Raw genomic sequence first — 10,093 nt, 5'->3', positions numbered from 1 at the left:
GAGCGGCTACTGGGAGCACTGGGAGGGACTGGAGGGGCACTGAGGGATACTGGGAGGCACTGGGAGGGACTGGAGCCACTGGGGCCCCCACATGCCCCCGCCCCCACAGCCGCCACGCCCGTGTGGTGCTTCACCCGATTGGAGGAGGACGGGGGGGGCGGGGCCTGCGCCCAGCCCCTCATCGAGGAGCCCGTCCCATTGGCCGACTGCTGCCTCAACCCCGCCTACGGCTACAAGCTCCGCCCCCACGGCCACTGCCACACCTGCCGGTTAGCCACGCCCCCCCGGCCACGCCCGGCCACGCCCGCCCCCCCCGGCCACCCCCTCGACCCTGCCCCCACTAAGCCCCACCCACCCCAGGCCTCGCCCGGGTGACGATGGGTGTCGCTGGGGGAGGCTGGGTGACATCAGGGGCCGCTGGGTGCCCCCAGAGCCACCAAGTGCCACCGGTTGCCATGGGGTGCCCTCAGGGCCACCACGTGCCCTTGGGTCCCACTGGTTGCCGTTGGGTGCCATTGGATGCCACCAGGGCCACCAGGTGCCATTGGGTGCCACCAGCTTCCCTTGAGTGCCACCACGTGCCACCAAGTGCCACCGGCTGACCTTGGGTGCCACTGAGTGCCACTGGGTGCCACCGGGTGCCATTGGGGGCCATTGGGTGCCATCGGGTGCCACCGAGTGCCACCGGGTGCCATTGGAGGTGGTTGGGTGCCACCAGCTTCCCTTGAGTGCCACCAAGTGCCACCGGCTGACCTTGGGTGCCATTGAGTGCCACCAGGTGCCACCAGGTGCCATTGGATGCCATCAGGGCCACCAGGTGCCATTGGGTGCCACCAGCTTCCCTTGAGTGCCACCACGTGCCACCAAGTGCCACCAGCTGACCTTGGGTGCCATTGAGTGCCACCAGGTGCCACCGGGTGCCATTGGAGGCCATTGGGTGCCATCAGGTGCCACCGGGTGCCATTGGAGGTGGTTGGGTGCCACCAGCTTCCCTTGAGTGCCACCACGTGCCACCAAGTGCCACCGGCTGACCTTGGGTGCCACTGAGTGCCACTGGGTGCCACCGGGTGCCATTGGAGGCCGTTGGGTGCCATCAGGTGCCACCGAGTGCCACCGGGTGCCACTGGAGGTGGTTGGGTGCCACCAGCTTCCCTTGAGTGCCACCAAGTGCCACCGGAGGCCAGCGGGTGACCCCTGTCCCCAGGCAGAGCACGTGGGGACCCTGGGGACCCTGGACCGGCTGCTCGGTGACCTGCGGGGAGGGGACCCAGCTCCGGGGACGGAGCCGCAGCCCCGGAGGGGACGGGGACAGGAGAGAGTGGCAGCTGCGAGCGTGTCACCTGCCCTGCTGTCCCGGTGGGACACGGGGGGACACGGGGGGACACGGGGGGACACGGGGACCATGGGGGGACACTGGGGACACTTTGGGGGACGTGGGGGGGACACGGGGACATGGGGAAATTGGGGTCAATGGGGGGACGTGGGGGGACAATGGGGGACATGGGGGGACAGTGAGGGACACAGGGGGACACTTGGGGACATGGGGGACGTGGGGGGGACATGGGGAAATTGGGGACAATGGGGGGACACTGGGGGACACGGGGGGACACGGGGACCATGGGGGGACACTGGGGACACTTTGGGGGACGTGGGGGGGACGTGGGGAAATTGGGGACAATGGGGGGACATGGGGGGACAATGGGAGGACACTGGGGACACTTGGGGACGTGGGGGACGTGGGGGGGACATGGGGAAATTGGGGTCAATGGGGGGACATTGGGACATGGGGGGACACTGGGGACATGGGGGGACACGGGGACAATGGGGGGACACTTGGGGACATGGGGGACGTGGGGGGGACATGGGGAAATTGGGGACAGTGGGGGGACATTGGGGACATGGGGGGACATTGGGGACATGGGGGGACACGGGGACAATGGGGGGACACTGGGGACACTTTGGGGGACATGGGGGGGACACGGGGACATGGGGAAATTGGGGTCAATGGGGGGACATTGGGGACATGGGGGGACACTGGGGGACATGGGGGGACACTGGGGACACTTGGGGACGTGGGGGACGTGGGGGGGGACATGGGGAAATCGGGGACAATGGGGGGACGTGGGGGGACAATGGGGGGACACGGGGACAATGGGGGGACACGGGGGACACTTTGGGGGACGTGGGGGGGACATGGGGAAATTGGGGACAATGGGGGACACGGGGGGACACGAGGACCATGGGGGGACACTGGGGACACTTTGGGGGACGTGGGGGGGACATGGGGAAATTGGGGACAATGGGGGGACATGGGGGGACACTGGGGGACATGGGGGGGACATGGGGACAATGGGGGGACACTTGGGGACGTGGGGGGACAATGGGGGACATGGGTAGCATGGGGGACATTTGGGGACATGGGGGGACATGGGGGACATTTGGGGGCATGGGGGGGCACGGGGGGACATGGGAGACGGGGGGGGACAAGGGGGGACATTGGGGACATGGGGGGGGACAGCGGGGACGGGGGGGCGCCCCCTGTGACCCGTGTCGTGTGTGTCCCCCCCCCGCTGTCCCCAGAGCCGGGCCGCTGTCCCCAGAGCCGGGGGGCTGGTCGCCCTGGTCGCCCTGGACCAGCTGCTCGTGACGTGCGGGGAGGGGGCGCAGGGAGGAGCCGCCTCTGCTCCAACCCCCCCCCCAGCTGCGGGGGGGCTGCGGGCCGGGGGGCGGCCGGGAGACCCGGATGTGCCAGGAGGGACCGTCCACCTGTCCCGGTGAGGGGGGAGGGGGGGGAGGGGGGGGGGGAGGGGGGGGGAGGAGGATGGGGGGGAGGGGGATGGGGGGGGAGGGGGAGGATGGGGGGGAGGAGATGATGGGGGGGGGGAGGATGATGATGGGGGGGAGGAGGAGGATGATGGGGGGGGAGGATGATGGGGGGGAGGGGGATGATGGGGGGGAGGAGGAGGATGATGGGGGGAGGAGGATGATGGGGGGGAGGAGGATGATGGGGGGGGAGGAGGATGATGGGGGGAGGAGGATGATGGGGGGGAGGGGAGGATGATGGGGGGGGGAGGATGATGGGGGGGAGGAGGATGATGGGGGGGAGGAGGATGATGGGGGAGGAGGATGATGATGGGGGGGAGGAGGATGATGGGGGGGGGAGGATGATGGGGGGGGGAGGATGATGGGGGGGAGGAGGATGATGATGATGGGGAGATGATGGGGAGGAGGAGGATGGGGGGGGAGGATGGGGGGGGGAGGATGGGGGGGGAGGATGATGATGGGGGGGAGGAGGATGATGGGGGGGGGGAGGAGGATGATGGGGGGGAGGAGGATGATGGGGGGGAGGATGATGATGGGGGGGGGAGGATGATGGGGGGGGAGGATGGGGGTGGGAGGATGATGATGAGGGGAGGAGGATGATGGGGGGGGGAGGATGATGGGGGGGAGGAGGATGATGGGGGGGGGAGGATGATGGGGGGGGCGGTGGGGAGGAGGCCGAAGGCTGGGGGTCGGGGGTCGGGATGGAGGAGGAGGAGGAGGAGGGAGGAGGAGGCCGAAGGCCGGTGGGGAGAGGGTTGGGGGTGGGGCGGTGGGACGATGATGACGGGGGGGGGGCGGGGGGGGCAGGGCTGACCGCTGACCCCCCCCCCTCTTCCCCCCCCCCCATCTTCTTCCTCCCGCCCCCCCCCCGCAGTGGCGGGCGCGTGGGGCGCGTGGGGCCGTGGGGGCGCTGCGGGGGGACCTGCCGGGGGGGGGGGCCGGGGGGGTCCCCAGCCGCAGCCGGAGCCGTCGCTGCGATTCCCCCCCCCCTTCCCTCCACCCCCCCGGCGCCCCTGCCCCGGGGAAGCCGCCCAGAGCCAGCCCTGCCCCGGCCTGCCCCCCCTGCCCCGGTGAGGGGGGGCAATATGGGGGGGGGGTCCCGGGGGTGGGGGGGGGGAAATGGGGGTGGGGGTCAATGGGGGGGGGGCGAGGGAGGGGGGATATTGGGTGGAGGGGGTCGGGGGGGGTCGCCAGGGGCGAGGGGGTGGTGTCCATGGCGGGGGGGCGGGGGGGTCCCAGGGGTGGGGGGGGGGAAATGGGGGTGGGGGTCAATGGGGGGGGGCGAGGGAGGGGGGATATTGGGTGGGGGGGGTCAAGGGGGGGAGGGCCCGTGGGGGGTGGGGGGGGGGTCCCACGGGTGGGGAGAAAGGGGGGGGCCCAGGAGAGGAGGGAGGGGGGATATTGGTGGGGGGGTCGGGGGGGGTCGCCAGGGGCGAGGGGGTGGTGTCCATGGCGGGGGGGTGGGGGGGGCAGGAGTGTGTGTGTGGGGGGTTTCAGGGGTGAGGGGGGGGGAAATGGGGGTGGGGGTCGATGGGGGGGGGGCGAGAGGGGGGACGTTGGGAGGGGGTCAATTGGGGGGGGGCCCAGGGGTCTGAGGGGGGGTCGGGGGTGGCAGGGAAGGGGGGGGTGGGGGGAGAAGGGGGGGGATATGGGGGGGGGGTTCAAGGGTGGGAGGGGTCGTGGGGGGGGTCCCCAGGGTATGACACCCCCCCCCCCCCCTCGCTCACCCTAACGCCCCCCCCCCGGCAGAGGACGGCGCGTGGGGGGCGTGGTCGGCCACCGCCCCCTGCCCGGTGACGTGCGGGCTGGGGGTGGTGACGCAGCGCCGCGCCTGCGACGCGCCCCCCCCCCGCCACGGCGGCCGCGGCTGCCCCGGCAACAGCACGCGCCGCGCGCTCTGCGGGCCCCGGGGGGCGTGTCCCGGTGAGGGGGCGGGGCCTCGGGGGAGGGGGGCGGGGCTTGAGGGGGCGGGGCGTGGTCTGTGCCCGGGGGGGCGCCGCGGGAGGGGATGAACGGGGCTGGAGGGGGCGTGGCCTCGGGGGGAGGGGGCGGGGCTTGAGGGGGCGGGGCGTGGTCTGTGCCCGGGGGGGGCGCCGCGGGAGGGATGAACGGGGCTGGGAGGGGGCGTGCCTCGGGGGGAGGGGGCGTGGTCTGCCCTCCGGGGGGGAGTGTGGGCGTGGCCTGAGGGGCTGAATGGGGCGGGCTTGGGGGAGGGGGGGGGGGCTTGAAGGAGGGGGCGCGGCCTATCAGGATGAGCGAGGCTGGGAGGGGCGGGGCTTTGAGAATGGTCGGGGGGGGGCTTTGAGGAGGGGGCGTGGCCTGGGGGGGCGTGGCCTGGGGGGCGTGGCCTGGGGGGGCGGTGGGGGTTTCACGCCACCCACCTCCCCCGCCGCCGCGTTGCCCCCCAAGTGTGGGTCGGGGTGGGGGGGGGGGTGGTGTGTGTCTATGGGTCACATAGCGCCCCCCCACCCCCGACTCCCTGCTATGGGGCAGCCACCCCATAACGACCCCAGCGGTGCCCCCCAAGTGTGGGTCGGGGGGATTTATGGGGGCACCCCCCCCCTGACTCCCCCGCCCCGCCCCAGACCTGGTGCACTGGGGGCCGTGGGGCACCTGGACCCCCTGCGAGCGGCGGTCGTGGGGCAGCATCAGCTGCCAGCCCGCTGCCGGGCAGCAGAAGCGGACGCGGGAATGTGTGGGGCGCGGCCCGGGGGGCCCCCCCTGCCCCACCCAGGAGGGGGTTGGCACCATCCAGCTCCGCGCCTGCTACAACGTCCAGCACTGCCTGCGTGAGTCGCCCCATAGCTGCCCCATAGCTGCCCTATGGAACCTTATAGAGCCCTAGAGCTGCCCCGTAGCAGCCTAGAGCTGCCCTAGAGCACCCTAGAGCTGCCCTGTGGAACCCTATGGAGCCCTATAGAGCCCTAGAGCTGCCCTTTGGGACCCTATGGAGCCCTATAGCTGCCCCATAGCGCCCTACAGCTGCCTTGTGGAACCCTATGGAGCCCTATAGCTGCCCCGATAGAACCTTATGGAACCTATGGCTGCCCTATGGAACCTTAAAGGCACTGTAGCACCCTATAGCTGCCTTATGGAACCCTATAGCACCCCATAGCTGCCCTATGGAACCTTATAGAGCCCTATAGCTGCCCCATGGAACTCTATAGCACCCCATAGCTGCCCTATGGAACCTTATAGAACCCTATAGTGCCCTATAGCTGCCCTATGGAACCTTATAGAGCCCTATAGCTGCCCCATGGAACTCTATAGCACCCCATAGCTGCCCTATGGAACCTTATAGAGCCCTATAGCTGCCCCATGGAACTCTATAGCACCCCATAGCTGCCCTATGGAACCTTATAGAGCCCTATAGCTGCCCCATGGAACTCTATAGCACCCCATAGCTGCCCTATGGAACCTTATAGAACCCTATAGCGCCCTATAGCTGCCCCATGGAACCTTATAGAGCCCTATAGCTGCCCCATAGTGCCCTATAGCTGCCCTATGGAACCCTATAGCACCCTATAGCTGCCCTACGGAACCTTATAGAACCCTATAGTGCCCTATAGCCATCCCACAGGGCCCCACAGCCCCCCCCCCCAGTGACCCATAGACACCCTGAGCCCCCTACCGCCCCATAGCCCGCCCCCTATACTGCCCGGCCCTGTGGGGTGGGGCTGTGGGTGAGGCTGCCCCGTGCCCCCCAGTGCAGGGAAACTGGTCGGACTGGAGCCCCTGGGGCCTCTGCAACCCCCCGTGTGGGGCCAGCCCCACACGTAGCCGCTTCCGGGAGTGCCAGCCTATCTACCCCGCCTACCCGTGCGTATAGGGGCCTATACGGTCAATGGGGGGGGTCTATGGGGCTGGGGGGGGGCCTGTAGGGTCAATGGGGGGTCTATGGGGTCAGTGGGGGTCTATGGCGTCAATGGGGGGATCTATAGGGTCAACAGGGGGACTATGGGGCTGGGAGGCCTATGGGGTCTATGGGGGTCTATGGGGATGGGGGATCTATGGGGTCAATGGGGGGTCTATGAGGTCAATGGGGGGACTATGGGGTCAATGGGGGGGTCAATGAGGGGGCCAATGGGCTGGGGATCTATAGGGTCAATGGGGGGGTTCTATAGGGGCAATGGGAGGGTTCTATAGGGGCAGTGGGGGGTCTATGGGGTTAATGGGTGGGTCGATGAGGGGGCCAATGGGGCTGGGGGATCTATAGGGTCAATAGGGGGGTTCTATAGGGGCAATGGGGGCCTATAGGGTCAATGGGGGGTCTATGGGGTGAATGGGTGGGTCAATGAGGGGGCCAATGGGGCTGGGAAATGTAAAGGGTTAATAGGGGGGGTCTATGGGGTCAATGAAGGTGTCTATGGGGCTGGGGGATCTATAGGGTCAATGGGGGTTCTACAGGGCTGGGGGGTCAATGGGGTCAATGGGCATCTGCGGGGCTGGGGGGTCTATGGGGTCAATGGAGGTCTATGGGGCTGGGGGGTCTATGGGGTCAATGGAGGTCTATAGGGTCAACGTGGGGGTCTATAGGGGCAATGGGGGGTCAATGGGGTCAATGGAGGTCTATGGGGCTGGGGGGTCTATGGGTCAATGGAGGGTCTATAGGGTCAATGTGGGGGTCTATAGGGGCAATGGGGGGGTCTATGGGGTCAATGGAGGTCTATGGGGCTGGGGGGGTCTATGGGGTCAATGGAGGGTCTATAGGGTCAACGTGGGGGTCTATAGGGGCAATGGGGGGTCTATGGGGTCAATGGAGGTCTATGGGGCTGGGGGGTCTATGGGGTCAATGGAGGTCTATGGGGCTGGGGGGTCTATGGGGTCAATGGAGGGTCTATGGGGTCAATGTGGGGGTCTATAGGGCAATGGGGGGTCAATGGGTGGGTCAACGAGGGGGCCAAAGGGGCTGGGGGATCTATAGGGTCAGTGGGGGGGGGGGGTCTATGGGGCGGTCTGTGGGCCTCTATGGGTCTGAGAGCACCCCCCCTGCAGGCTGGTGGTGACGGGGGTGACGGACTCGGCCCCCCTCAACGTCACCTTCTGGGGGCGGCCCCGGGTGCGCTGCCCCACGCTGGAGGGGCAGCAGCTGCGCCTGGAGGAGACGCGGCCCTGCCGGAACGTCACCCCCTGCCCCCCACATGGTATGGGGCAGGGTGGGGGGAGGGTGTGTCATCTATGGGGCGAGGGGTGGGGGGGGTTATCTGGGGTGGGAAAAGGGTCAGCTGTGGGGGGGAGGAGTATCCTATGGGGGGGAGGGGTCATCTATGGGGGAGGGGTCATCTATAGGGGGAAAGGGGTCATCTATGGGGGGGGGGGAAAAGGGTCATCTATGGGGGAGGGGTGTTCTATGGGGGGGGAAAAGAGTCATCTATGGGGGAGGGGTCATCTATGGGGGGGAAAGGGGTCATCTATGGGGGGGAAAAGAGTCATCTATGGGGGAGGGGTCATCTATGGGGGGGAAAGGGGTCATCTATGGGGGGGAAAGGGGTCATCTATGGGGGGGAGGGGTTGTTCTATGGGGGGGGAAAGAGTCATCGATGGGGGGGACCCCATTCACCCCGCCCCTCCCCCCCCCCCCCCCCCCACCCCCCGCAGATGACTGAGCCTCCCAACGACCTCACGGACGCACCAAAACCCCGGGAATTCCCCCCAAACCCCACCCCCTGCTGCCCCTCCCCCCCCTCCCCAACTTTTCCCACCTCAATAAAGACCCGGAAGCACTTTCCGCCCCTGGAATTCTTGGCAGCGGCCGCTCTGCCCTCAGAAACGCAGCTCTATGGCGCGTCGGTCCTCCAGGGTACCACCATAAGCACCCCCTCAGTCCTCCAAAGCGCGTCTCTATGGCAGTTCAGTCCTCCAGGACCCCGGAAGTGCCCCTTCAGTCCTCCAAAGGGCGTCTCTATGGCACCCTCAGTCCTCCAGGACACCGGAAGTGCCCCCTCAGTCTTCCAAAGGGCGTCTCTATGGCACTTTAGTCCTCCAGGACCCCGGAAGTGTCCCCTCAGTCTTCCAAAGGGCGTCTCTATGGCACCTCAGTCCTCCCCGACACCGGAAGTGCCCCCTCAGTCCTCCAAAGTGTGTCTCTATGGCACCCTCAGTCCTCCAGGACCCCGGAAGTGCCCCCTCAGTCCTCCAAAGTGCGTCTCTATGGCACCCTCAGTCCTCCACAACACCGGAAGGGCCCCCTCAGTCCTCCAAAGTGTGTCTCAATGGCACCTTAGTCCTCCATGACACCGGAAGTGCCCCCTCAGTCCTTCAAAGTGCGTCTCTATGGCACCCTCAGTCCTCCACAACACCGGAAGGGCCCCCTCAGTCCTCCAAAGGGCGTCTCTATGGCAGTTCAGTCCTCCAGGACCCCGGAAGTGCCCCTTCAGTCTTCCAAAGCGCGTCTCTATGGCACTTTAGTCCTCCAGGACCCCGGAAATGTCCCCTCAGTCCTCCAAAGTGCGTCTCTATGGCACCCTCAGTCCTCCAGGACACCGGAAGTGCCCCCTCAGTCCTCCAAAGCGCGTCTCTATGGCAGTTCAGTCCTCCAGGACCCCGGAAGTGCCCCTTCAGTCTTCCAAAGCGCGTCTCTATGGCACTCTAGTCCTCCAGGACACCGGAAGTGCCCCCTCACTCCTCCAAAGTGCATCTCTATGGCACCCTCAGTCCTCCATGACACCGGAAGGGCCCCTTCAGTCCTCCAAAATGTGTCTCTATGGCACTTTAGTCTTCCAGGACCCCGTAAGTGTCCCCTCAGTCTTCCAAAGGGCGTCTCTATGGCACCCTCAGTCCTCCAGGACCCCGGAAATGCCCCCTCAGTCCTCCAAAGTGCGTCTCTATGGCACTTTAGTCCTCCAGGACCCCGTAAGTGTCCCCTCAGTCTTCCAAAGGGCGTCTCTATGGCACTCTCAGTCCTCCCCGACACCGGAAGTGCCCCCTCAGTCCTCCAAAGTGTGTCTCAATGGCACCTTAGTCCTCCACGACACCGGAAGTGCCCCTCAGTCCTTCAAAGTGCCTCTCTATGGCACCCTCAGTCCTCCACAACACCATAAGCGCCCTCTCAGTCCTCCAAAGTGCGTCTCTATGGCAGCTCAGTCCTCCACAACACTGGAAGAGCCCCTTCACTTCTCCGAAGTGCCTCTCTATGGCACCCTCAGTCCTCCATGACACCGGAAGTGCCCCCTCACTCCTCCAAAGCGCCTCTCTATGGCACTTAAGTCCTTATTGGTGCTTGATGTCACAAGGGCTTTATACAAAATGCAGCTCCGTCGCAAAGGCTCTG

General features: G+C 66.9%; 1 protein-coding gene across 1 annotated transcript; it reads left to right on the top strand.

Annotated features, from left to right (window-relative positions):
- The first annotated feature begins 6 nt into the window (after positions 1-6).
- LOC134509336 (properdin-like) lies at positions 7-8,547 on the top strand. The gene is made up of 8 exons (XM_063321815.1): positions 7-269; positions 1,205-1,356; positions 2,601-2,774; positions 4,573-4,746; positions 5,409-5,612; positions 6,531-6,642; positions 7,819-7,967; positions 8,422-8,547. The coding sequence occupies exons 3-8, from the start codon at positions 2,744-2,746 to the stop codon at positions 8,427-8,429; spliced, it is 678 nt and encodes a 225-aa protein (XP_063177885.1). The 5' UTR covers positions 7-269; positions 1,205-1,356; positions 2,601-2,743; the 3' UTR covers positions 8,430-8,547.
- Positions 8,548-10,093: the final 1,546 nt, after the last annotated feature.

Source organism: Chroicocephalus ridibundus, unplaced genomic scaffold, assembly GCF_963924245.1.
Source record: "Chroicocephalus ridibundus unplaced genomic scaffold, bChrRid1.1 SCAFFOLD_98, whole genome shotgun sequence".
NCBI classification, from domain to species: Eukaryota; Metazoa; Chordata; class Aves; order Charadriiformes; family Laridae; genus Chroicocephalus; species Chroicocephalus ridibundus.
This window is presented reverse-complemented; position numbering and strand designations above follow the sequence as displayed.

Excerpts from the sequence above, each read along its gene's own strand:
- LOC134509336 (XM_063321815.1), top strand. The coding sequence starts at position 2,744 with ATGTGCCAGGAGGGACCGTCCACCTGTCCCG. Across the intron at positions 4,747-5,408 it reads GCCCCGGGGGGCGTGTCCCG|ACCTGGTGCACTGGGGGCCG; the intron begins GTGAGGGGGCGG and ends GCCCCGCCCCAG. Across the intron at positions 5,613-6,530 it reads CAACGTCCAGCACTGCCTGC|TGCAGGGAAACTGGTCGGAC; the intron begins GTGAGTCGCCCC and ends CGTGCCCCCCAG.